Source organism: Melozone crissalis, unplaced genomic scaffold (assembly GCF_028551555.1).
Source record: "Melozone crissalis strain CALT ecotype California unplaced genomic scaffold, PUWL_Pcris_2 ptg000014l_1, whole genome shotgun sequence".
In the NCBI taxonomy this organism is placed as follows: Eukaryota; Metazoa; Chordata; class Aves; order Passeriformes; family Passerellidae; genus Melozone; species Melozone crissalis.
This window is the reverse complement of record NW_026535792.1, coordinates 814,015-841,725: the sequence shown is the minus strand read 5'-3', so window position 1 is coordinate 841,725 and position 27,711 is coordinate 814,015. Positions and strand designations below refer to the sequence as shown.

At 51.2% G+C, this 27,711-nt stretch overlaps 1 protein-coding gene across 3 annotated transcripts; it reads right to left on the bottom strand.

Annotated features, from left to right (window-relative positions):
• On the bottom strand, positions 1 to 26,516 carry UACA (uveal autoantigen with coiled-coil domains and ankyrin repeats). 3 transcript variants are annotated; one of them, XM_054272916.1, is made up of 19 exons: positions 26,425 to 26,516; positions 16,079 to 16,212; positions 15,506 to 15,594; positions 14,694 to 14,758; positions 13,906 to 13,963; positions 12,851 to 12,921; positions 12,655 to 12,761; positions 11,407 to 11,588; positions 10,942 to 10,979; positions 10,713 to 10,796; positions 9,738 to 9,845; positions 8,764 to 8,796; positions 8,165 to 8,263; positions 7,931 to 7,967; positions 7,586 to 7,638; positions 3,713 to 6,373; positions 3,018 to 3,170; positions 1,734 to 1,799; positions 1 to 1,654 (listed from the first exon to the last, which is right to left on the bottom strand). In XM_054272916.1, the coding sequence occupies exons 1-19, from the start codon at positions 26,479 to 26,481 to the stop codon at positions 1,583 to 1,585; spliced, it is 4,167 nt and encodes a 1,388-aa protein (XP_054128891.1). In that variant the 5' UTR covers positions 26,482 to 26,516; the 3' UTR covers positions 1 to 1,582. The 3 variants fall into 3 exon arrangements, with proteins under 3 accessions (XP_054128891.1, XP_054128892.1, XP_054128893.1); XM_054272917.1 differs by lacking the exon at positions 8,764 to 8,796; XM_054272918.1 differs by lacking the exons at positions 12,851 to 12,921; positions 13,906 to 13,963; positions 14,694 to 14,758; ... (1 more) ...; positions 16,079 to 16,212; positions 26,425 to 26,516 and having other exon boundaries at positions 11,407 to 11,430; positions 12,655 to 12,756.
• Between the last annotated feature and the right edge of the window lie 1,195 nt (positions 26,517 to 27,711).

The following is a 27,711-nucleotide window of genomic DNA, read 5'->3' as shown; positions in this document are numbered from 1 at the left end:
TTGAAGTAATACGGGAGAGATTTAGAAAAACATACCTAGAACTCCCCGGATAAGGAAACGCAGTATCAAAATAGGCCAGTTAGTACAACAAAACAAATCCTCTCCAATAAGTTTCAAGTAATGCAATCATAAAAGAATTTGGCTAAAAAGTAACTCTTTACTCTGAGATGTTTTCTGTAATAGTCCTCTAAGAAACTAAAGGAAAGCAGCAGCAGATCTGTTTTACTACAGACACGTATTTAGTAAATATATTAAGGGTATTTCTATATAAAACCTGCCCTGCACATCCATCACTGTCTGGAGCCTCCACGGGGCCTCTTCAATCCTACAAGACTCTGCCCAAAAAGGGAGAAAATAAAAGGAGATAAACACAAGTGTAGTGTAAAAAAAGGAGCCCAGGGCCTGGAGGGGCAGCTGGGGGAGCCCAAACAGCACAAAGCAGGGAACTCTGACTGCAGCCCTCATTTTTCAGGAACATGGAGGGGAAGTTTGGCTTTTCTGCATCCGAATGCCACATTCCCCCTTGGTGGTTATCAGCAAAGGCTTTTAAAAAGCAGACTGAGGTCAGCACTCACTGGTGCTCAATTTAAACAGCCCTGTTCCTTAACAGGCTCATTTTTCAAAGACTTCCCTTGAACAGTAACAAATTTCATGGTTTGTTTTTTTTTTTTTCTTTTCATAAAACTTCCTTATGGAAACCATCCTTCAGTTAAAAATGAAGCCTTGTTTCATGGGGAGATTCCAGCAATTAAAAATTCTCCTTCCATTAATCCTCACTAGTGACATCTCCCCACAAATAAGATTAAAGCACATCATTTACAGGTCAGACTTCCATGAGCTGGTGTTTGGAAATGCAGTACCCGAGCTGCTCAGTCCCACCCTGAGGAGGAATGAAATTGTGCAGCAGCAGGACCATGGCACTGCTGCTCCCCAAACCAGGCCACTCCAGCCTGCAGGAGTCAGGATTGAAGCATTCAGGGACACTCTGGGGGCAGGGAGTGTTAGTGTTTGGATGGAAAACCTGATTCTTTTAAGTCTTGTAGAAGCGAAGGCACTAAATCTTAAGCTTATATATTAAATAAAGGCAGTAACTTGGCCAGCCAAGTTACAAGAGACAGCAAAACACCTTCCTGTGTGTGTCACAGCACATCCTGCTCAGCCAGTGTGACAAATGAGCCACTTTCTCTTAATCATTAAGGGACATCCACAGCTACAACACTCAGCCACACTGCTCTGCACAGTTTATTTTTAAGCATCCCATGAGAGTTCAAGTTCAAGGATCAACTGGAGCTTCTGGGTATAGGTCCTGCTTTAACAAGTGGTCAATCAGACATTAAACCAATTTAACCTCTATGTCATCATTTTGACAGTTTTAAAAGATGTTCTATACCTTTTATCCATCCCATGACAAAAGCACCAGGCCTGAGATGCCATAGCCCTGGTTTAGTGTTTGATAGGAGAAAATGCTTCAGCTTTGAGAGTTGTTTGGCGTTGGGAGGCTGTGAGTGCAGCCTTGCCAGCATCACCAGTTCAGTACCAGCACGAGGGCCCTGCAGTTCTCACTGCCCAGCCCCAGCAGCACTCAGCACACCAGGCCCTGCCTCATGCGGATGATCTGCAGCAGGGCAGCCTGCACATCTTCATCCATGTGACCCTGCAGGAGCAAACACCCATCACAAACACCGAAACCCCCTGAGCATCACCCTCCCTCCCAGGGGACCCTGCAGCCTCACCTGGACAGCGCTGAGCAGGTGCGTCCTGTACACTGCCACCACCTCCTGGTGCTGCCGCGCGGCGTCCTAGGGGACAACGGGGACACGGGTGAGCTCCCAACACCTTCAGCCTCTGCTGCTTCCCCTCCCAGCCCTGTGCTCCTGGGCTTGGGCACTGCCACGCCAGCCACAGCTGAATTTACAGGTTTGAATTTTATCCCTTCCGCTAATGAAGGAAAAAAAGTGATTGCTCTTCTGCTGGGAGAATAATCACAGAATATCCTGAGCTGGAAAGGGCCATCAGAGCCCAGCTCCTGGCCCATTGTGGTGGTGGTTGAGAGTCTGGTCAGACACAAAGTCAGATAAATTTTCCCAGACATTCCTCTGGGAAGTTTTGAGAAAACTCAGATAAAGAATTAAAACAATCCCACAACTAGTATTCTGAACTTGTAAGATGTTTACAAGTGTTGTTCCTAATTAGCCAACAGCGTAAGGAGTGTTAATTGAACATCAATCAAGTCCAAGCTTCTCAGATCTATCTATAAAAAGAATGTGAGTCTAATAAACTCAGCTTTTACCTTCTAGAAACAGTCATGTTGCTTCATTCAGCCATCCTCAATACAACAGTGACAGCCCTGCACACTGCCTTCATCACCAGCATCAGCTATTTGGTTAAAACCACCTGTTTTAGAACACACTGCCTTGTAAGAATCAACCCTGCAAACACTCTGATGTATTTGTGAATCTGAGCAGGAGCAGAACTCACTTTGCCCAGTCACAGCTTTAATAATGAGCTTCACTGAGGTAAAGTGTGCACAAAATCCCAGCACTCAGGATATATCCACTGCTCTGTCAGTGCTTCATGACAAACAACACACCCAGGGCTTGCAGGCAGAGGAACACAACTCAAAGCCATTAAGAAATTACCACCTCAGCCTTCCAAGGTGAGAAAAAAATATATGGTTGTAAGAAATGGCTAAAGCTGAGCCTGCATTCAGAAATGGTCTTGGCAGGATTACAGCAGAGTATCACATAAGCACAAATTCTCCCACTCTGCTTATATCCCTTTTATCTGGAGAAGCTGTCAAGTGTTGCAACTCAAACTGAAGAGGAAAGCAGAAAAAAAACGTACAGAGAAGCAGAACTCAGGGGCAAAGGCCCAAGCAAACAATGGATGGTGTGCTTGTGAAGTGTGAGGCTGCAGTCCCACCCCCTGCTCCGGCGGGCACATCCACATTTCCCTGTTTACACAGGGAATTAAGCAATGCTACTGCACGTCAGACAACACCTTGTGTGAGCACTTACAGCCAGCTGCTGCTGGAGTGTTTTCACTTGGCTCTGGAGCAGTTCCACCTGCTGGTTGTGCCTCTTGGAGGGGATCCCAGTGGTGTATGTCAGCTGGGACAAGCCGTTGAGAGCCTGCTTTAACCGCTCCACGTCGTTCAGCAGCTCTGTTATCTTTAAATAAAAAAAAAAAACCCACAGAAAACACCATTTAAGGATGTCTCACTGCAAACTGCTCTTTAACATTCTTTCGAGTCTGATGAAGCCCAGCAAGCACTGAAGGGTCTTTGTCCCAGCTTGCAGACAGGACTTTGCTTTGCTGACATGCTGGTTGCCATTGTGCTCCTGGCACTGGGGTGTGGCAGGTACAGTGACATAAGAGACTGAAAAAAGGGAGGACCTAAGGACATTCCAGGTCTGACTTCTAGGAAGAACAGTGAACCTTCAGAAGGCAAGCCAGAGATGCCCAACAAACACAGCTCCAGAGGAATGGGGAGCTGATATCCCCAGAAGTCTGAAGCTTTAACAGAATTTAAACACTACACAATGTCCAGAACATATAAGGGACTGGAAAAACTTTGCATGATGTAAAATGAGGACTTCAGCTGCTTTGGGCCAGCCCTGGGTTCCTAATGCTCAGCACAAAGTGGTGCTGGAGCACCTCAGGAGCTGAATGCTGAGCTGAGAGCATCAGGAGCACAAACCCCAGATCTCACCTTGTTGTCCTTGGCTTCCACCTGCTTTGCAGACTCCTGGATCCTCTTCTGCAGGTCAATGATGGTTGTCAGCGATTTGTCACACCTCTCCTTCTGGTCCTTGATCTCCTGCTCGATGCTGCAGCTCCTGAGCTGGAGCAGCTCCTTCTCGTCCTTGAGGGACAGCTCGCTCCTCCTGGCCTGCAGGGCCTCCTCGCAGGCCTGCTCGTACTTGTGGCTCATGCTGGCCAGGTGGCCGGCCATGCTGCTCACCTGGGCCTCCAGGGCAGCCTTCATGGAGCTGTACTCTGCCACGGCCACCACCTCCTGGCCCTGCAGCTCTGCCAGGGCCTGCTGGCTGCGCCGCAGCTCCTCCTGCAGCCTCAGCACCTCCTGGCTCTTGGCCCGCGTTTCCGCCTCCTTTTCCTCCAGGCCGCGCTTGATGGCCGCCATTTCTCCCTCCAGCCCTTCCTTCAGCTGGGTGTACTCCACCAGGGGCACCGAGGACTCCTTCAGCCGGGCCAGCTCCTGCTGCAGCTCCCCGACTCTGAGCGTTTCCTTCTGGTACCGCTCCTCCTTGCTGCTCAGGGCCTGCCGCAGCTCCTCCACGGCGCGGCCCAGAGCCTCCCTCAGCGCCTGCAGCCGCTCCGCCGGCACCTCGCGATCCACGGCTCCCTCCTGCCGCCCCTCCTGCCCCGTGTGCTTCCTCAGCAGGGCCCTCAGCTGCTGCCTCAGCTCCTCCATGCTGCTGGCACACAGCCTCTCCAGCTGGTGGGACTTCTCTGCCAGCACGTAGTTGTGCTGCAGGTCGTGCTGGATGGACAGGAGCCCGCTCCGGAGCTGCTCGCTCTCCTCTCTGCACCTCTGCGCCTCCTGCTCGCTGCCCCTGCACCTCTGCTGCTGCTCCTGCAGCTGCGCCCGCAGCTCCTTCACCGTGCCCTGCAGGCTCTGCTCCCTGTCCTCAAAGGAGGCCACCGGGGCGTACTTGGACTTGATGCACTCTTGGATTGTGTCCAGTTCCTTCTTCTGGGCTTCCATTTCTGCCTGCAACTGTAAGATTTCATCCTGCCCCCTCTGGTGCTCAGCCCTAACGGCAGCGTTGCTCTCCTGCAGCTCTTGCACGCTTTTATTTAAAGTATTTACCGTGGCTTCGTGATCCTTTAAACTGATATACTCAGTATTTAATTGGTTCTGTAAGAGTTTCACCTTGTTTTTTAAAGCTCCGTTTTCTTCGTTTACCCTCAGGAACTCCTGCTTTATCTCTCCAATTTTGCCCTTCAGGTCTGACAGCTCCCCATTAGTCTTTTCCAGGGTGCTGTTGAGGACAGTTTTAACCTCCTCGTGCGTGGTGGCCAGCACATACTGATCCCTCAGGGTCTCCCTCAGGCCTGTGTTCTCAGCCACCAGCTTGCCCACTTTTGCCTGCTCCTCATCATATTTCTTCTGAAGCTCAGCAAGCTGCTTCTCAAGCTCAGTCCCATTAGATTTTAAAGCTTCCAGCTCTTTTTTGTGCTGCTCCGGAGACAGGTACACAGCTTGCAAGTGGCTGATATTCTCATTTAAGTTGTTCTTCTCTGCCAGCAACTTTTCAGCTTCTGCTTTGCTTTCATTGTACTTCTTTGTTATTTCAAAAAGCTTTTTTGTCAGGTCACCCACAGCCAGATCGTTTGCCTTCTTCAACTCCTCATGAATTTTTAAAGGCACATTCTGGCTTTTAATTTCAGTTTTTAGCATTTGGACTTGCTGCTTCAGCACCTTGTTATCAGCCTGCAATCTTTCAAGTTCCTTCTGCAGAGTCTCATTCTTCTGTGATAGCTCAGAAATTGCCTTCCCCAGCTCCTCTTCCCTCTGCTCAAACCCACTCCTCATCTGCTCGTGCTCCTCTGCCTTCACACGCTGTGCCAGCTGAGCTCTCTGGCTCTCAGACTCCCTCTGTAACAGCACCAGCTCCGCCTGCAGCTTCTCCCGCTCCCCCTCCACCTCTGCTAACCTCCTTGCCTTCTCCTTCACCTCGTTTGACAGCAAACCCTTCACCTTCTCAAACTGCTCTGCGCTCACAGACCGGGCCAGCTTGGCCGCCGTCTCTCTGAGCTGCCCTTCCAACTCCGCGACATTCCCGCCCCTTTCATCTCGCTCCATCTCCACCTTCACCAGCTCCTTCTGCAACCTTTTGTTTTCCTCCACCAGCCTGCCCTCGTCCCTCCGGAACTCTGCCACCAGCAGCTCGTTCTGCTTGATCTGGTTCCTCAGTTTCCCCACCTCGGCAGAGGCTCCCTCGTACTTGGCCTTCATCTCCTTGAGCTGCTCCTTCAGCTCCTCCGTCGCCTTGCCGCTCCCCGAGGCCACCTCGCTGGCCAGGTGCTCCTTGAGGGCCAGGAAGTGGCTCTGCATCTGCTTCACCTTGCCCTCGGAGTCGAACATCCTCTTCTGCACGTCCTTCAGGGCGTCCTCCAGCTGCCGGACCTGCCTGTCGGACTCCGCCTTGCTCCTCTCGCACTCTGACACCAGGGCCCTGCACTCGGCGCCCTTCAGGGCCAGCTCCCTCTGCAGCTTGCTGATCTCCTCCTTGGCCGCCCCAAAGCTGCTCCTCAGGCTCTCCAGCTCCTTCTTCAAAGCCTCCTTCTCAGAGCTGGGCGGCTGGGCGGGCAGGGACAGCTCCAGGGGCCTCAGCATGGACCGGGACTGAGGGCAAATTGGCACAAAAAAATGGAAGTTCACAACCCTGACAGGTCATGTACATGTGTTCATTGCTTATTATTTAGTATGGGAACTGCCATTATTTGGAGTATGGGAACTGCCATTATTTAGAGTATGGGAACTGACACCACTATTTGGTATGGAAACTGCCTAAAATCCAGTTGATCTGAGCATCACTATCACAAGAGATTTTTTTTTCTTTTTTTTTTTTTTTTTTTTTTTTTTTACATTAAGTCATTCTTGCCCCTATTAGAGAACAGGTATTTCAGCTTTTAACAGCAAAAATCTCAAATACAGCTCTGCATTACTGCTCCCCAATCATGGAATGGTTTGGGTTGGAAGGGACCTTAAATCCCACCCTTGCTCCAAGCCCTGCCCAACCCGGCCTGGGACATTTCCAGGGATCCAGGGGCAGCCACAGCTGCTCTGGGAATTCTATCCCAGCCCCTCCCCACCCTCCCAGGGAACAATTCCCTCCCACTATCCCATCTAAACCTAGAGGGGCAGGTATAATGCATTATTTCCACTTCCCCTGTTCTGCATTCATGTTTAATCACTCATCTGCTAGAACAAATTTAATTTATTAAGATATTGCTCCCATCCCTCAAGTGCGTGAAAATAATTTTATAAGGAATCAGAGCAGAGAGTGCCATGGCTAACAGACCCTTCTTGCTGAGAAGGCTGAGGAATGCAGTCACTTGGAATTCTAGAAAGGTTTGGGTTGGAAGGGACCTTAAAGCCCATCTCAATCCACCCCAAAGAGTCTGCTGGACCTTGTTTGTACCCAAATTGTTGCTTTAAAAGGTTGATATCTATCAAACAGAATTGTCAGGGAATTATTATATAGCATGCAGGAAAATGAAATAATCTGTGTATTCTATTATTTTATTATAATATTATAATAATATTATAATATATTAATAAATTAGAAAAATATGATGAAGATGAGCCCCCAGTTTACAGAGTGACTGTCTAAAACACATTTAGGAGAGCTCAGGACAGCTCTCCCGGCATTTCCAGCCTGTCACAGACAGGACTCTAGAGGGCACCCGCAGTAAAAAATAAACACAGAAAAGCAAGAATTCCCCAAAACCGTGTGCTCAGAAGCAATGCTCAATAAACACACTTTTATAAGCACGTTTAGCTTTCCCAGCACAACCATCTCAGAGTTCCTTCCAGTGGTAAAATATTTATTACCTGGGATTCCACTGCAAATGCTTGGCCTTGTTTAAGTAATAAATCTTCTTTTCCTGGATTTTCAAAGCAAACAGTGTTTAGCTCTGGTTAAAAACAGGAACACAATCACAAGAACACTGATTTTCCTGCCCAGCTCTATTCTGGTCACCGGGGTCACGCCAGGCTGAAGGCTGGTGTTTAAGCACTTGTTATTAAAACAACTTCTACTTAATTAATCCCCACAGGAAGCCTGGCCAAAGCCCTCCAAAGGAGGGGGACAGAAGTGGTTTGCCAGGCTGGGTTCTGTGTCCCTGTATTCCAACACCCCATCATGCACAGCAAGCCTTAACAACTAACTGTACTCACTGTTTCCAAAGTTGCCTCCAGACCCCGCAGAGTCACCCTAAAATCAAAGGGCAAGAAGCAAAAGTAAGGCTGAAAATTCATTTCACATTTCTGCTCTATGTTAAGCCAGGGTGAAGGGGAGGGAAAGCTTTTGCAATGAGATAACCATTCAGCACTCTCAGCAATTTAACATGCTGAAGTACTTCCTACTGTAAATACCAATTGCTATATACCATTTCAAATCACTCAACATACTTCATAATACTTGAGTTTAGCTTTGAGAGCTTCAATAGTCCTTAAACTTTCTTCCTGCTGCTTTTCCTTGGTAGTCAGGATTTTCTTCAACTCATCTTTCTGAAAGAGAAGGAGTGCCACATAGCCAAAGCCACAAGAACGGACAGGGCTGTAAGACCTCAATTTGAAGAGTTTAGACAGAACTTCAACCAAGATCAGCACCGAAAGCATCCCTAATTTTTGCTTTTGGAGTTCTTCAAGACTGCTCCTTTACAGGAGGAGTCTTGAGGAATGAGTCAGGAATATGCACCAACATAACCTGCTGCTGTTTAATTAATTCATATTTGTTAGTCTTGCACTACTGAAAGTCACTACAGAGATGCTTAATATTATCAGTGTGCTCAATATCCTAAGTGAGTTTTAAAGGAGCCATGGGAAGGATAATTATTTGTAGTTACAGAAATGCTGTGCAGCTGCATAAGCTGATCCAGAGCAGTAGATGCCTCGCTTGGCATTTTTAGGTAGCTTTTAAGTAGTGTATTTACAACTGCAGAGGAAATAAGAGAGAGCTGCTTCCCCTACTCCCCAGTGCTGCTACACCTGCAGGTGACACATCCTACCTCATTCTCAAGATCATCTGCAAACATTTGCTCCTGCAAAAATGACAAAAAATCCCCCCCAAATAATTTTTTAAATGACGTTCAAGGGGCTCACACACAGTTCATCAGCTGACAAATCCACCCCAGCTTCTAATGCTGCCCTTCCAATTTCCATCCAGCTTTATTGCTGTGGTTTTTATTTCCCTAGCCAGGAGTTAGGAGTGTCTGAGAACTGGGATATTCCTGTGTTCCAGCTCAGACACTACTGAGGCAGCCAACTACAGCTTTTCAGGAGAAGTTTGCTGATTTGAGGAAGTGGCTATTAAGAAGTTCATTTTATAAAGGCAATGCTTTAAACAGGAGTTCAGATAAGCCACTGACAGCACTAAGAAATATTCTTTCTATCCATGGGCTAAATTTAGGAGAAGCTGCATAAATGTATCTCTACAAAAATACAGCAAAGGAACAGCCTCCACAAAGCAAAAAACCAACCAAAAATCCTCTTTATATTTTCTTTCTACAGCTCACACTTAGACCTCCAAAAGGAGGGAAATTTTTTTAAAATCGACGTTTCAAATTTGGGTGAGAAACTTCTGTTGGAAAACTTTGGCTTTGTTTTCTTGCCAATTGAATTTTTTTTTTTCTCTTGCTTGCACTTGCAGTAACAGCTGGAGAGTCAGCTGATGACAAAGCCCTGGCACTCACCACCTACATTTAATGGAAAGATGGAGCTCAGCTCCAAATTGCAGCACTCCAGAGCAGCCCATGGCTCAGCTGCATTGGGGGGCACAGCCACAGATGCTGCTGCCCAAATTTCTGGGTGCCAGGCAAGGACATGGCACCAGCCCCCTCACAATTCTGGTGTCACTACAAGACCAGAGGCTTTTCCAGCAGACAGCGGGGACACACATTGCAGTGATTCCCAGGAAAGCAGATCCTAACCCCATTCCTGTCAGCCCCAGGTGGCTGCCCCAGCTTTCCAAGCCTTGCTTTACCTCAGTGAGCTGCAGCTGTAGCCCACTGATTCTGTCCAGCAGCATCCTCTGCTCCTCCTGCACCTCCCTCATTCGATCCTTCAAATCTTGGTTTTCCAGCTCCAAGTCCTTGAAAGTAAAATATGAAATTTAAAAACACAAATGAAGGCCTCCCCACACTACATACACATTGGGAAAGGTAAAGACTGTGAGCCAACAGATTTAACAGTTACTGAGCACTCCAAGCCCTGCCTAACCTTTTGAGAACTGCAATGACAAGGGAATGAGATGGGAAAATTAATGCTGGTTAGTGGAACAATTATGACACAGATTATTTTTAGTATGACACAAACATACATCTCTTGAGACTGATTTTACTGCAGAGGCAGAAGGTTAAGAGGTAGGAAAGGTTGAGACAGGGACACTTCCAACTATTTATTACCCAAAAAAGGTGCAGTTTTTTCCTGAAAAAAGTTTACAGCTCATCTGCATAACTGGCACACTGCACACCATGCAATTAGGTTTGAAGCAAGCAGCAGTCCATGACCTTTGCTGATGGATCATCAGTGCTCACTCCAGCAGCCCAGCCTGCCTTGGTGCCTGTGGCTCATTATTCCAGTGGGAACCCAGAGGGGCTCCCTGCCCACCCACCTGAGTGCTGGGCTCCTCCTGTGCCCCATTATCCCATTGGGAACCCAGAGGGGCTCCCTGCCCACCCACCTGAGTGCTGGGCTCCTCCTGTGCCCCATTATCCCACTGGGAACCCAGAGGGGCTCCCTGCCCACCCACCTGAGTGCTGGGCTCCTCCTGTGCCCCATTATCCCATTGGGAACCCAGAGGGGCTCCCTGCCCACCCACCTGAGTGCTGGGCTCCTCCTGTGCCCCATTATCCCATTGGGAACCCAGAGGGGCTCCCTGCCCACCCACCTGAGTGCTGGGCTCCTCCTGTGCCCCATTATCCCATTGGGAACCCAGAGGGGCTCCCTGCCCACCCACCTGAGTGCTGGGCTCCTTCTGGAACAGCTGCAGCCCCTCCTGTGCTCCACAGCCCCGGCCCCACTTCTGGGACACGCTGCAGACCTGCCAGGGCAGCAGGAGAACACTCCTTCAGATCCCCGTGCCATCCCACCTCCCCAGTTCCCACTGGGACAGGGGCCACCCCGGCCTCAGCCCCCCAAAACGATCCCCCCTCAGCCCCTCAGTGACACATGGCCTCACCCAGTACCTTTTGCTCAGCCTGCCCTCTCTTGATGCTGTCTCTTCCTAAAAAAGCACCACAGAAACAGGGAGTTACAAAAAGGCATTTTGTTCAGAGCCACGCAACAACGCGACACATTCAGCTAATTCCATCCCCTTCCACCCTGGGAGGGCATTTCAAAAAATAGCTCACCACTCCCCCAACTAATCAAACATGGACACATCCACAAAGTTTCCTATAAAATAAAGGCTATTTATTGCTATAAATCAGGGTAAATAACTCCCATGATCAATACTGTTAAGCCCTCGAGGCATCACAGCCTGCAACCCTCTAAAAGCTTTGCTAAAACCACACAACCCCAAAACTGCCCTTCCCCTCCCAAACAGGTCCTTTGTGGTCAAAGCACCACAGCTGCCCTCCCAGCCAGCCCCTGCAGCCACAGGAGCAGGGACACAAACCCACCCCAAGGAAGGGGCTGAAGGTTCCTCCTACCTCTGCTGGAGTCCTCAACGGCAGCTTTTATTAAAGCCAAAATGTCAATATTGTCCCCAATCCTGGCATAGTAAGCACAGTCATGGCCAAGGCCATCAGTCAAACCAACATCAGCACCATTCCTGAGCAACACCTCCACGGCATCCTTGCAGCCATATTCACAGCCTAACATTAGGGCAGTCCTGGCATGGGAGAGAGAGGGGTTCAGAGACCTGGGACCCCACAGAGCATCACTCACAGAGCCAACCCTGGTATAAACACGTCTGATCTCAGGCACCTCAGCCAGGGCACCTTCCCTCTGCCCACAGAGGAAACAGCTTTCCAAAGTCACTCAGCAATGCTCAAATATTTGTGCAAAAGCAAACAACCCCACCATAACAACAGCATTTCTATAAAACCAGCACAGACTCGCTGCCTTGGAAAGCCACCCAGTGTCTGGAGAACTCCCATGACTCTGGTTTCCTCTACCAGAGACAAATCTCAAGAGACACAACAAACACCAGGCAAGGAGTTTGGACAAGGTTTGGAGAGGAGGGTGCCTGGGAGCCCTGGCAGAGCTCCCCCGAACACTCCCAGCTGCAGGGTGTGCAGTGTGAGTGGCCAGGCTTTGTCCCACGGCAGCCTCATGTCATGGAGGAATTCTCCAAGAAATAACTGGCAAAAGCAGCAGCTACAAACAGAATCTAGGAATAAACAGCTCAAGGTCCCTTGGCAGCTCCAGTGGACTCAGGACTTCTTGCCAGAGCACCACTTCTGCCATGGCCCATCGTGCAAATCGAGCCCAAACGCTGCTTGGGACAGAAAAACCCTTTAAAGAACCAAGTGCAGTTTCCCTGTTGGCAAGAACAAGCCTGGGAATATTTTGGAAGCCAGCAGAAGCAGGAAAAAAGACCAGGTGTTGAATTGGCAGATCCACTTGTGAATTAACTCCCAGGTTCTCCTGCCCCAGGCTGAGCACATCCCTTCTGCCAAGGGCAGCCTTCCCCCATCAGTGCCATCCCTTCTGCCAAGGGCAGCTTTCCCCAGTGCCATCCATTCTGCCAAGGGGCCCCAGTGCCATCCCTTCTGCCAAGGGCAGCTTTCCCCCAGTGCCATCCATTCTGCCAAGGGGCACCCTTCCCCAGTGCCATCCCTTCTGCCAAGGGGCCCCAGTGCCATCCATTCTGCCAAGGGCAGCTTTCCCCAGTGCCATCCCTTCTGCCAAGGGCAGCCCTCCCCCAGGTGCCAGCAGTGCCCTGCAGGCCTCACCTGCTCTGCTTGTCCCTGGCATTGACGTCGGCGCCCCTGTCTATGAGCAGCTGGCACACGGCGGGGCGGCACATCTGGGTGGCCAGCACCAGCGGTGTCCTCCCGTCCTGGGGGACACAGGGGACGGCGTGAGGCCAGGGAGGAGGCACAGGGGGGCAGCGGGGAGGAGCAGGAGGAGGGGGAGGCAGCCCCTTACCCCGTCCTTGGAGTTGACGGCGGCGCCGTGGTCGCAGAGCAGCTGGATGCTGGCGGAGCAGTCGGACATGGCTGGGGACAGAGCAGGACAGAGAGGTGACAGGGGCAGGGAGGGACCTGTGCTGTGACAGCAGCCTGGGGAGGGCCCAGGCACAGCCCTGGGGGTGTGTGTTTCACCAGAATCCCCAGGGCTGGGCTGAAGGGTGACCGGGCTGCAGGGCTCAGCTCTCACACCCCCCACAGCAACCAGACACTGCACACAGGGAGGCTGCAGGAAAACACCCACAGCATCAAACACTGCTGTGCCAGGCACTGCAGCACAGGGAGGCTGCAGGAAAACACCCACAGCATCAAACACTGCTGTGCCAGGCACTGCAGCACAGGGAGGCTGCAGGAAACCCAGAGCAAAGGCTCTTCACCCACCCCCAGCACTGCCCTAAAATTCTGCTCGTGATGCTTGAACATTCTACCCAACTTCACCTCTGTCGCAGGCATCTTTTCATGAAAAATCCTTTCTTTAGGATTTTTCCTCCTGAGAAGCTGGGAGGCCTCAGGAACAGAATGCAAACAATGGTTATCTGCTGCTGTGGAATGCAACAGGTGCATCTGGGATTGGTCTCAGGTGGTTGTTTCTAATTAATGGCCAATCACAGTCAGCTGGCTCGGGCTCTCTGTCCGAGGCACAAACCTTTGTGATTATTCCTTTCTATTCTTAGCTTAGCCAGCCTTCTGATGAAACCTTTTCTTCTATTCTTTTAGTATAGTTTTAATGTAATATATATCATAAAATAATAACTCAGCCTTCTGACACATGGAGTCAGACCCTCGTCTCTTCCCTCAACATAAGACCCCTGTAAACACAGTCACACACCTCAGACCTCCAACCTCTGTAACACTGTTCAGTTCATCATTGAGGACAAATGTCAGGACAATATAAAACACTCTCTCCTTCTACACCCACCAAAATTAAAAGAGAAGGATTCAGCCCATCTGGAAGTAAATGCATTAATTAAATCTTTGCTTCCATACAGTTAGCAGCAAAGCAAAGCCCTTCACCTGCATCATGAAGAGCAGTTCTTCCCTGGAGATCCACATTCTCTGTCGGACAATTGTACTGTTAAAATAAATAATCCCAGTTATCAATCAGAATCCAGGCTGCATTTACAACATCAGGTGTTTGAGCCTTAAATTAAAGCAATAAAACGTGATTTAAGTGAAAAATATGCACAAGAATTGCACAATACATTAGACTTTTCACAGATAATGAGCCTTTATGTCTGCATGGAGACATGCATCAATTAAAAGTTTAAAAGAACCCATTCAAAATAACCAAAAAAAAAAAAAAAAATCAAATGGCCATACACTGACCAGGAATAAATGAAGAAAAAATTGAAGATCACACAAACCAAAGACAACCTTCAAACTCTGTTTCATTAATGAGAGTTTGTGGCTATAAATGCTCAAGTTTTGAAGCAAACACTACTCTGGAGCAGGCAGTGTTGCTGTTTCTAAACAGACAGGGAACAGAAGTCTTTTAAAGACAGCCCCATTTTCTTCAAGAACCACAAAGAATAACTTGATTTGATAGACTATGAAAAGATTAAAAAAAAGTTTATTAGCTTATTTTCTTTATTTTAGTCCTCTATCAGTCCCAACCTGGTATTTTGCATGAAAAGTTCTTTTCCCCAAGACTCTTATTTTTTAAAAAGAATATTTTTATTTTAAAAAAGAATATTTTTTAGAAAGATTTCTTAAGAAAGAAATCCCATATCCCAGTTTTGAAGCAGTGTATGTAAAGCCACCTTTCCCCCCCCAATATAAGAGACAAGCTGCATTTTCAGTACCTGCAGGAGCTTCTGCAAGCACAAAGCATGGCCATACTTGGCAGCCAAGTGCAGGGCGTTTCTGCCTGAAAACAGAGAACAGCAGCTCATGTTTGGGTCAGAGAATTCCTGAGGAGAATTCCCAGCATTTTAGATCCAACAGTTGCTGTGTGCCAGTCCCTGCAGATCTGTGCTGAGACATCTCCTCTCCACACCTCACTTTGTTACAGTTCCTTTGTGAAATTCATCTCAAAATACTGCATCTGACTCCACATAATGATTTAAAAAAATCAACTCTCCCATAAGAGGAGGAGGCCAAGTTATCTCTGTAAATTTTCTCATTCTCAGCTTCATATTAAACCTATTAAATTCTGAGTAACAACCTGAAAATCAGCAGCTGCTTTTAACTGTCTCTTCCATAAGACCTTCCACAAACTCTGCTACCACTACTCAAGGAAATCTGGAAGGTTCTGAGCTCCTGAGGCTCAGCTGGGCACACAAACACCTCCCACAGCATTCCACTGGATCCGCACCTCGAGTTCACTCAGAACTGCTCTTATCCTGCTGTTCCCACCCAGAAATGCTGATCTCACCAGCGAGTCTGGAGCACATTATAAACACAATTACAGCAGCACAAACCCACATTCCTTAAGTTCTGCTGCATTCATGAATTCCATGACAGGCCAGTTTCCTCCAGACCAGCAACCAGCCACACAAATAATTTGGTTTTTGCCAGCTACAGAAAGAAGGAAGAGCTATCCTGTGGTCCAGCTTAGCTTTATTTCAGGATGAAACTCAGCTGGGAGCATTTTCAGGGCCTGTGAGGAACCCACCTGCAGCATCAGTGGCTGTGATATCAACTCCGTGCACCAGGATGGTGTTCAAGCAATCCAGGTTTCCCTTTGATGCTACAACGTGGAATCTAAAAAAGAGAAGAGACCTTGCTTAGGCACAGCTGGTTTGTACACAAAAATGGCAATATTGGCCAGGAAAGCCAAAGCAGCAGGGAAGTGCTGCAGGGGCCAGCTCTGGACAGCATCCAGAGTTAAGGGTTCTGCAAACATTACTTCAAGGAACAAGGCAAATTTCCTGAGAAACAACCCCTATTTACCTGGATCAGTGAACCAGGTGAAATACCAGGGGGGTTTCAGTTTCCCTCTAACACTCAAACCTGGCAAGAGCAAGTGTTCAAACACTCATCTCCACTCAAGTGAAGATTGTTTGGGAGTTTCCCTTTGCAGCCAGCTGGGCTCCAGCTTGGTGGAGCTGGGTTTAGATGAGGCATTACACAGATTTCTGTACCCAAGCAGGTTTCTGGAGCAGCAGGAGGATGATTTTCACACTCTAGAGCAGGACGGTTTTCAGCAGCCCCCCAGCAGCATTCCCAATCTCGGGAAGTCACTTACGCCGATCTCCCCTCCACGTCCAGCTTGGTGGGACTGACCCCCTTCTTGGCCAGGATGGATGAAACCTTCTCCACATCGCCCCTCTCAGCTGCCTTCATTAACCTGTCATCGTACTTGCTCCAGTCTGGGTTCACCTGGGGGACAGAAGCACACATGTGAGTTTATGGAGCACCAGGAGCCACCGGGGCTGAGCCACAACAAAATCCAAAACTGCTTTACAAACAGTGCTGCACCCATCAGGGTGTCTGGAGCTATTTGTGCAACAGCCCTGTCACTGGCATTGAACAACGTGCAGAGCTCTGGGACAGCCTGGTTAAATCACTTTGGTCCTAGAGGAGACCTTTAGGATCAAATTTCTTTGGTTTTCCTCATTCTGTTTCAGTTTGTCATAGTCCAACAACAAATGGATGCACTAAAAATACACTCCAGGACATGGCTTTTCCTGGCTGTGCCAGACTGTTCAGTGGGTCAGAAATTAGCTAAGTGTGATGCTCAAGGGAAGAACAGCTACCGACTGAGCTGCAGAAGGAAGAAATTCAAAGTTGATAGCGGGGAATTGCCTGCAGTTCCCAAAGCACCGTGGAGGGCAGAGAAATCCCAAGCCAGTTACAAACAGACCACCACCACCCAGCCCCAGACAGCCCTCACCCCCCACTCCTCTCTTGTTTACTTCAAACTCGGAATTTCAGGCCCCAGGCCAAGCCTCCCATCCCAAAATGCAGAGCTTGCTCTCTTCCCTGCCAAGCCATCCCTCTGGATGGCTCAAGGCTTTTCAGGATCCTGCTCTGGGACAGAAATCACATCCACGCTGGACACTGATGGCTGGATATCCAAGGAGCTTTTAAGGGAAGAACAAGGCTTCCAGAGGAGCATTTTACTCAAAACAGGAGTGTAACATTCAAATCTAACTCTGCACAGCAAAAGAATTTGCTGGCAAGGGTGAGACACAAGCAGCCTGTGGGTGCATGAAGTTACTTCTCAGTGTGGGTCAGAAATTCCTCACAACAAGAAGAACATTAAACCAGGTAACCCCAGCCCAGGGTTTGTTTAAGTAAAAGAAGGTAAATAAAAAAGAACAACCCCAAAAATCCACTGCCACCACCTGCACCTGCAGTGATTTGTAAAAGGGAGCTGCACTCATGATCAGAGACAGAAGGGATCCCACCAATCCACACAAATTTCTCCAAGGGGTGTCAGAAGATGATTCCACACTGTTCAGCGGTACCCAGGACAAGAAGCAATGGCCAAAAACTAAACCACAAGAATTGCCACCAGAGCATGAGGAAGAACTTCTTTCCCCAGAGGGGGCAGAGCCCTGGAGCAGCGGGAGTCCCTCTCTGGAGCCATCCCCACCCCAGCTGGCCACGTTCTGTGTCACCTGCCCCAGGTGAGCCTGCCTGTGCAGGGGGCTGGCCTGGAGCATCCCCAGAGGGCCCTTCCAGCCATAACAGCTCTGGGTGATAATCTTCATCTGCTTTCCCACAATAAACAAGATTACTGTAATCATGAAGGCTTAGCAGCAGCTAACCCGGTCCAGCCCTGCTAGAAGTGACAGGAGTAATAAAAATAGAGCACTAATGAAATTAGCACCAGTGCTGCCGGGCTGAGGTGCAGCACTGACTCATCAATCAATTAACACATCCATTAGCCTGAGAGCCAAGGCAGCCCGGCCTGAGAAGTCACTGACTGCTCTGGTGACACCACCAGTGCCATGTCCTCCCCGGCCTGGACAGGCTGCCCTGCAATGCCACCTCCTCATGCAAGGCTCAGCTCTTCATGTCAAATACCCTGGGGACTGTGCACACACAGCATCACAGCCTGTGCTCCCGAAATTCTCCTGGTGCCTTCCCATCCCTACAGGACAGGGATCTCACCTGGGTGCTCACGCTGGGGTGGGGTTGCTGGGTTGTACCTCGGCAGCTGATACCTGCCAGCACAACTCACCCAAATGGACAGAAAATCCTCCCAAATCCTCCCCAGCCAGTCCCCGCTGGGACAGATTATCAGAACAGAAGTTCTGATTAACAGAAACATTGATTTTAAAAAACCAACACTTCAGTCATTTGTACCCACTGAGTTTAAAAGGGGATGGAGGGACAGGACACAGGGAATGATTCCCAGTGCCAGAGGGCAAGGATGAATGGGATATTGGGAAGGAATTCCTGGCTGGGAGGGTGGGCAGGCCCTGGCACAGGTGCCCAGAGCAGCTGTGGCTGCCCCTGCATCCCTGGCAGCGCCCAAGGCCAGGTTAGATGATGGGGCTGGAGTACCCTGGGACAGTGGAAAGTGTTCCTGCCATGGCAGGCTGTGGAATGGGATGAGCTTTAGGATCCCTTCCAACCCAAACCATTCCACGATTAAATCATTATATATTTAACAAACACATTTCACATTTAGGGAAGATTCCTCGCAGGAGGAGTTGCTAAGGAGATACATCACTCATCAATTAACCAGAACTACTACACCCCATTTGCACAATCAAACATTTTTGCAGTAGTTTTTGTAAATTCCTGCCGGGGTACAAAACCCCAGCTAGAGCTCCCAGATACCTACTGTGTCCTTGGCTGCACGGGAGAACCAACAAATCATGCTGAACTCGAGGTGCCAGGAGCCACCAGCCCGGTTTCACGGCGAGGAACCGCTGCCCTGCGCCGCCCGCGGCTCCTCCTGCTCCATCCTCACTGAGCTCGGCTCCCCGAGGGTGCTCTCCCCATCCTCAGCATCATCCTCAGCCTTCATCACCCTGCGCACGCAGAGGAGCGCGCGGCCGTGCTGCCCGGAGCCGCGCTCGGTGCCGGACAGACGGACGGACGGCGCTCAGGGAAATACTGCCCGGACCCAGGAGCTGTAAACAACACGCAGGCAGCCTCACCAGCCCGATCTATTTTCTGATAAGGCACTACTTGATAGGCGGGCGATAGAAAGCAATAGCTATTAATACATTCCCGGCGTGCCCGCGCCCTGAGTCACGGCGCTGCAGTGAGCTCAGGGGCCAGGCACGGCCCAGCCCCGCAGACAGGCAGGCCAGCACGCTTTGGAAACGACAACCACGCTCCTCCTCACGGCCACGGGCACCCACAGACAGCACTAATAACACGGCAGGACCGAAATACTCCCCGCAGTAATTCCTTCCCCGTTCCGCCGCGCCGCAACCAGACTCGGGCTCAGGCTTCAGACAGCCACCGCCGCCGAGCAGATGGAATGCGTGATCCTATTTTGACAGAAACGTAACCCATTTTAAATTAGAAAACACACATGCCTCCGCTTTAAAAAAATTCTCCTTTTGCAGCGCCGAAACCCTTTCTGAATAAAACCTGGTTTCAGCTTACTGCTGCTGCCAGTCTGTCTCCCAACATGTGAAACGAGAGGAGTCACAGAGGCTGTGAAAACATTAAACAGACAGCACAATGATTAACAGGAGGGAGATGGAGAATCCCCTTTCACAAGTTTTAAATTTAAATGGAGAGCTCCCAAGTGCCATATTTAGAGGAGTAGGTCAACAAGACAAGCAATGCACTGTTTTGTCTGCAGGAGACAAGCCTGGTCCGGGGCCAGGAAAACCACTTACGCTCACCCTGGAGGACACACTCCAGAGGCTGCAAATAACCTCATAAATGGATCTTCTCAGCAGAGAATTTTTAAATCAGTCGCTCAGATTTGGGCAAATTCTCTCTTTCCCAGTAAGCTGTGAACTGTCCCCTCATCCCCTGTGTGAGCACCAGCCTTTGCCCCACAGCACCCACATTCCCCAAAGAATGTTCCAGCATCTCTCTGCAATTAGCATCCACGTGACAAAGCCACTCCAAAACAGGAGTGTGACAGTGCAGTCACTGTGCTGTCTTCTGACCACAACCAAGTCTGTCTCCTCAAGCTAAAAATGGATATTTTTGGGGCAGGGGGGAGAATAAATACTCCACCCAAGTGGCAGCAACACAAAAGCCCCACTTGACCAAAATCAGTTTGGTGAGAAATTCAGGTAAGACTGTGGCTTCCAGGTGTTCATCCCACAGGCTTTCCTTGTCTCCACCTCATCTGCCTGCTGACATTCCTCGTGTCTCATGGGCTGCACTCATGCTTGCCCACGGCAAGGGGTGGGATGAGCTCTAAGGTCACCTAACCCAGCTCAGAAATACCTGCTGTAACCCAAAGCAGCTCCTAAGCCCTTCCCAGCGAGCTGGGATAAAGCTGTGAAAGTGAGCCCAGCTCCTGCCACCACGGGGCCAGGCTGATCCTGTCCCCAGCACAGCCCAGCGGGGACACAGCCCGGTTAATGCCATTAGTGGGTGACATAAGCACACGGGAGAGCAGAGAGCTCTGGGGACACTGCCAGCACAGCACAGCACAGCTCACACACACTCAGCAGCCCTTCACAGAACCCCAGGAGCAGCTGGAAGGGATTTGAATCCCATCCCATGCCAGCCCTGCCACGGCAGGGACACCTCCCAGCGCCCCAGGTGCTCCCAGCCCAATGTCCAACCTGCCTGGGATCCAGGGACCTCACCCCTCCCCGGGAGGAATTTCCTCCCAGAATCCAACCCAAACCAGCCCTTTCAGAGCCAGGGCAGCTCACACGTCCCCCAGGCCCCACACTTTGAGTCCCTGCTCTTTCTCCAGAGGGCAGAGTACATCTGTCATCAAACCTACATGGGGACAGACACACCCTGCCCTTTCAATGGCACACAGTGACACAGGCTTTTGAAGTGCTGTGATTTGCTTTAAAACTGCACTGACATAATGAAAAGATAAGTTAGATTAGAAAACTGGTTTTTAAAAATATTCCCCAGGTGCAGCTTCCCCTGCAGAGCAAGGGCACTTCACTAAACCCATCTCTCCTGAAGAATTTGGCTCATCTGTCTGAAAAAATACTGCACAAACTGGGTTAAACCCCACTGGGGTGAGCAGAAACGGCATTTTTTGTATTTTACAAGCATGTCTCACTTCCCAGGACACGTCTGTCCCCACGTGTAAAGGCTTTGGAGCGCCAGACTGCAGGAGTGGGATGTGGGTTTAGTCTGTGCAAGGGAAAACCAGACACAGCCTGAACACAGGGCTCTTGTTTCACCCTGCACCTTCCCACAGGCAGCACTTTGTGTTACCACCTCATTCACCAAAAATCCCCCAGAATAAAAAAGCCATTCAACGCCACAAAGTGGGCCAGGCTCAGCTCAAAATGGGATAAGAATCAGCAGTTCCCTTAGGCCTGCTCTGGTTTGGTATCACGCTGAAAACACTCCTGTCAAAAACTCACCTGAACAGCTGTGCCTGGTGGGTTTAAATGGAACTGCAGCCTGTCATCAATGCAGGTAACAACGTCCTCAAAGCAGGCAACTACATCTCCTCAGAAACATCCCTGATTTTACCCGGCTCCTCCCAAGTCAGCATACACCGTCAAGATCAATCTATTAAGAATCAAGAAAATTCAAATCGACTTCTAGGTCAAAAAATCCTCTCAAAATGAAATTTCCCGCTGCAAGGAGTGAGAGGTCCCCCACAGCAGTGCCAGTTTCTCTCTTCCAGGCTGTGCCAGGGGAAAATCCACCAGCAGCAGCCAACAAGAGCTCATGGGCTACACTGGAAGTGCCAAAGGATTCTGCCTACAACCCCTGCAGGAGGCAAAGCCGGCTCAAAGAACTAAAACAGTCCCAGTTTTGTTCTCAAACAGCTTTCCCATATCTCACGGCCAACACAAAACTCAGAGAACTTTATGATAAAACCGCCTGAGAGTGCCAGCCCGGAGGCACAGCCTGGGCACCAGCAGAAGCGAGCAGAGCTGCTGGGGCTCTGCATCTCCCAGCTCTGCTGAGGACACCCCTGGTACCTGGGGCCAGACTCACACACCAGGAACATCACACCTGGATAACGGGGAGCCCTGCCAGCCCGGCGTCACCCCACAGCAGAAATATTTCCCCTTTAAACAGGAGCAGGGGCACAGTCCAGCTGCCAGTGGCAGAGTCCTGCCTGCCCAGGGCTCCATCAGCTGCAATTCCTGAGCTCTCAGGCAAGGCCCCATTGATCTGTGTGCTGCCATTCATTAAAGCATCAGGAGATGGCAGGGGTGACAAACCCGATGTCACTAAAGCACGCAGGGACCAGAGCACCAAACCCCAGCCATGGTCAGCCAGCACTAAAGCATCAGGAGATGGCAGGGTGATGAAACCTGGTGTGAGTGCTGCAGCAGGGACCAGCCCTGAGCACACGGGGACAGGGAACACCAAACCCCAGCGAGTGGTGCAAGCAGGATCAGCCTCAGATGCCCCAGCATGTGCTTGTTAGCATTAATATTTAAATACTGACAAAGTGCTCCATAAGTTGCTTCTACACAAAAGGTCATGTGAACTCCAAGCAGATAAGCAGAGTGCTTAACTGTGTAATTATGTCTGCACATCGGCTCAGGATACTGAACTCCCAGGCCTGCACTGAACCTGCGCTCTTTTAAATATTTTTAATTGCTACATTCCAAAGCGATAAAGCATTAACTCTCCTTTCTACGGAGCCTGAAAATTACAATGCACCTGTAAACAGGCCGCACCACAAAGCTTCTGCTGCACCACAAATTGCCAGTTGTGTTTCTTCAGCTTCACCCCACAAACAAGCTCTAATTCCACTTAACTAAATGCAAATGAACCACAGAGAGATTTTTTTCCCAAGAACAAACACATTAGCACGAGCCTGAATAAAGCTTCCTGGAACCAAACTTGCTCCGAGGAACAGCCCCAGCCAGGCCGGGAATGACACTGGAATATTACAGTGCAGCGGGTGCTTGAGGATGCCATGGCAAAGTCACCTCAGGGAGGGGGACAGGGCAGAACTGCTCCAGCCAGAGCAGCAGCAGCACTGGAAAATCCTGCTGATGGGTCAGGGCACCGGGAAGAGCCTGGCTGACAAACCGCTCTGTGTCCTTGCACAGGGCACAGTCAGGACACAGTGCCACAGAATTACTGTTCGTGTACAAACTCTCGTGTGCCCCCAGCAGCACCAGGCTCCTCTTCTGTGAGTGACCCTGAACCTTTAAAGGGTTAAAATCAGGTTATCAAACACCTGGTTTCCACTTCACCCCTTCGGTTACTGATGTGCATTTGTCAGCACACTGGGGCTATAAATCACTGCTAACACTGATGCTGCTGCACAGCCAGCAAGAGGTGCTGCTGATGAATTAGCAAACCCCAGCAGCATCCTGAGGAGGTACGTGCCCTCTCTGCTGCTGACAGGCCAGGAGCAGGTGCTTCATGTGCACTGGGTCACCCCACAGAGCCACACTCCTCCTCTCCACTCAGCCACTTCACAGAGCTGGCAGCACCCACAGGGAAAGGAGCGTTGGCACAGCCTTGAACAAGCTCAGCTGTCACTGACTCCCGAGCTTGTTCAGATATTCATTTAATAATCACAGCTCATTATACCAGGGCAAGAGCTCAGGTGTCCCTTTGTTCCTTGCACAATGCTTTCCGCTAATTATACGGCAGCTTTGGTTTCTCTTAATTAAACAAAACCCAGCGCCACTTTTCCCAGGGGACAGAGGGTTGGTAGGAGTTTCCACGTGGTTTTGTAGCTGCCCATTCCCATCACCCCCCACAGGTGATGACCATCAGCAGGTGAGCCCCATCACCTCTCCCTCAGGTGAGGACCATCACCTCCTGCACCTGATCCCCATCACCTCCCCCAGGTGAGGCCCCTGAACCACGGGGATCCCACTCCTGGGGCTGCAGCTCCAGCTCTGCTCACAGCACCACCAGGAGCCCCACCGGTGGCTTCCCAGTAACTCCAGGTGCCCCTTCCCTGAATTCCAGGCCCAGCTGAGGGGATAACACACCTGGGACCGAGCAGAGCCCTCCCCAGCTGATCCCCCAGAGCTACAGCAATAAGCAGGTGCCTTTTCCCCTGCAGAGGCCAGAGTCAGAACTCTGAAGGTCCATTTGCAAAGGTCTGACCCAGAGAAAATAAGTTTTTTTGCACAACAAGAAGCCAACCATTCCCCAATCACCTTCTCAAGAGAGACCAAGCAGTGAGTATCTCACAGGTAGAGACACAACTCCCAGCTCTGCTGAAGAACACGTTTCCTTACCTCAACCCAGGTCCCAGACACACGTTTATGGTGTCAGGATGTACTCTGCAATCTCAGAGGCACGGGCAGTGGGAGCTGCCGTGGTCCCAGTGGGATTGAGGACATTAATTAAGATCTTTCCTGTAAATGCTGGTGGATGAGGCACCTCCCCTGACCTTCATGCCCCACAGAAACCCACATCCAACTTTCCAGCCTGCCCTCCTGCTAATGCCAGGCATTTGTCTCACTATGCAGAGCACTGAACAGGCTGCTCAGATGATTTTCCAAGCACCAGCAGCCAGCTGGAGCTGGAGCAGGTAATTCCACTTTCAGGTTCTGGACAACCGTGCAATTGTTAATAACAAACACGATTTTTACTTTCTGCTGCTTTTCGTGACTTCCCTCCATCACAAATCAGTAACAAAGCCATTCCCATCAGAAGGCATGTCACTACCACCTTCACCTGGAGGAAAACTCCCCAAAGCGGGAGGAAAAACTCCCCAAAGCGGGAGGAAAACTCCCCAAAGCGGGAGGAAAACTCCCCAAAGCGGGAGGAAAAACTCCCCAAAGCAGGCTGGATTAGGTTTCTCTGCCCCCCGCAGGACACAGGCTGGGTAGGAGAGGAGAGGGGGATGAGGTTTCCCAAACAGGCAGCCCTTGTGCCCTCCTTTCACACAGGATCTCTGAAGCTGCCGCTGGCAGGGATCCCACCCAGTTCCCCTCCTTCCAGCAGAACAGAGACCGGCTTCATCCCAAACACCCACCGGGATGGGGCTGTCCCCCACAGAGAACATTAAAAGCTGCTATTGATGAGATGCTGGAGTGATCACACAACCAAGCTACGTAATAAACAGGGGAAGTAAGTTTACTATGGGGAAAAATCCCTGTTTTTACAGGATCTTGCTGAAAGGAATTTCCCTGCACGTATTTCAGAGTAACTTCAGCTCTCGAAGGTATTGAGACTGCTCAAACCTCCTCTGAAGAGAGGGTTTATTGGAAGTGAAAAATCTCCACGTCTATTCAAAACCAAACACAGGTGCTGCCAGGCTTTGTTTGAATGTAATTACCGGGCTAATTTGAGAATAACAAACAGCTCTAAAGTACAGGACAGCTAATGAACACGGAGCAGTGCCAGCCCACGCATGACAAATCCTCATAACAGGCTCATGAATCACTGCTGAGCCCCGTGGATCCTGGGAGCTGTCATCAGCCAGGGGAGCATCCCAGAGCAGCTCCAGCAGCTCCAGGTAACATCCTCAGAGCAGGATTTTGGAGATAGCCAGGTAACATCCTCAGAGCAGGATTTCGGAGATAGCCACTATCTCAAAGGACGGCTGATAAAATCCAGCGCCTCGCACTCACCTCCCTGTGCCGCTATTCCCCGCAGCCAGCGGCGAGCCCGGCAGAGGAGCACAGGGACAGCTCGGGATGGGGAAGCATTTACCAACAGGCACAATTAACGATGATCAACAGCTTCCAAACGCGGCTTTCTCCAGCTACAGACCTCCTCCCTGAACTAAAGTCATCCGCAGGGATGAATGAAGTGAAAATAAAGTCCGATAAAGCCGGTTAAAGGCAGCTAAAACCAGCCTGAATTTTAGAAGCCGGACAAGAAAACTGCCCCATGGCAGAGGTGCATTTCCAGAGGTTCTGCCTGGTTCATTCAGCTCGGCATTCCCGAGGGGATGACCGGCATCCACAGCCGCGTGCTCACCAGCTCCCTGCCCACTTTCCGAGCAATTCCTCCATCAAAGCGCTCCGATTTCACATCAATCCCTAGCGCGGAACCCGCTCCTGCCGGCTCCCCAAGTTTTGGGGAAAACGGCGTTAATGTGTGCGGGAGCCGGGACACAGCGGAGGGGCACGGGGAACCTGTGGGGTCAGCCGGAGCGAGAGGCGGGGGGCGGCTCGGGGCCGCTCCTCCAGCCCCGAACCCCCGGCTCGGATCCCTCCCACGGACCCCGGGCTCTCCCTGCCCCGCGAAGTCACCGCGGCTCCCCGAGCTCTCCGCTCCCCGCCAAGTCCCCGTTCCCCGGGGAGCCGGGATCTCCGTGCTCCGGAACCTCCAGGCTCTGCGCCCCGAGAGCCGGACCCTCTGTTCGCGGCCCCTCCAAACGCTGGGACCCCTGAGCTCTGCGCCCCGAGAGCCAGACCCTCCGTTCTCCGCCCCTCCAAACGCCGGGACCCCCGAGCTCTGCCGCACCCCAGGAAACGGGACCCCCCCCCGTGCTCTGCCCCGCCGGGATCCCCGCGCCCTGCCGCACCCCGGGACCCCCCAGCCAGGCGGGGGCCGTGCCCCAGCACCCACCGCGCTGCCCCCGATGACCGCTTCGTGCTTCTTCAGCCGGGACTTGAGGCTCTTCATGGCGCGGCCGCGGGCGGGGGGCGCGCACCGCACCGGCCCCGTCGCGCTCCCGCCGCCGCCGCCACGGCCGGGACGCGCCGGCCCCGCCCCGCCCCGCCCCGCCCACCCGCGCCGCGGCCAATGGCGGTCCGCCCTCGCGGGCGCTGCGGCCAATCAGCGAGCGGGACGGAGGGGAGGGACTTCCTCGTGGCGGAGGGGCGCTGGCGGCGCGGAGCCGCCCGGCCGGCAGGGGGCGCGCTGCGGGCGGGGCACGCACGCGGCGGGCGGGGCGGCGCTCTGGCCCGGGGCGGCCCCTCAGGGCACCACAGAGAGGGCGCGGCTGCGAATCCCGGGACTCCAGGATAACCGGCGGGAAAAGAGCCGGGAAAAGAGCCGGGTAAAGCACCGGGACAGGTGCACCTGGCGCCGGGGGGACACCGTCTCTGTCCCTCCAAGTACAGAGCTCCTGGCCGAGAAGGAAGCTCAGAGCCCGGCCGCTCACCTGCTCACCGAGCCAATGGCCGCCGTGCAAACAGTCTATGCAATAAACGCGACCTGTGCGCACAAAGGAATGAAGGGGTCACGCTCCAGAGGCCCGAGCTGGGCACAGGCAGCGGTTTAAACAACACAATGAACTCCGGCCTCGGCGTGAGCATGACCGAGCTTCAGTTCAGTTCTGCTTGTCCCAACTCTTATTTACTGTCCCCTTCTCGCCCCATCTTCCCCACAACCCCATCACACTGTACTGATGACAGAAGGTTTTAAAGCTTATCTAACATTTATTTAATTACAGCCCATGGGTTGGGTTTAAGACCTTGCTTATTAGAGCTGGAACGGGGCTGTTTGATCAATGGATCTCTAATGCAAGCAAGGCTGGAGGTAAATGTCACTGCCTTTTAATCAATCTGGCCAAGCCCTGTTCAAACACTCGGGTTACTCCATAGGTGGCCTGTTCAGAAGGAAAGGAAATGGTGCTGATAAAAATGAGCTCATTTTGTGCACAGCGGGGTGGTTGGGGAGCCCAGTGAGCTCCGGGATGGAATCCTTCCCCTGGGCACTCTGACCCCTCATCCCACACGGATAAATCCCACATTTGGGCTCTCTGGAGACACGCTGTTCATGCCCCAGACACCATGTAAAGTTTGTGGTGTTTTTCTCCCTGAAGAGCCATGTTTCAGGCAGCATCTGTCACCAACAGAACTCCAGCCTGTCCTGGAGCAGAAGCCACAGCTCCGGACACCTCTCACCAAA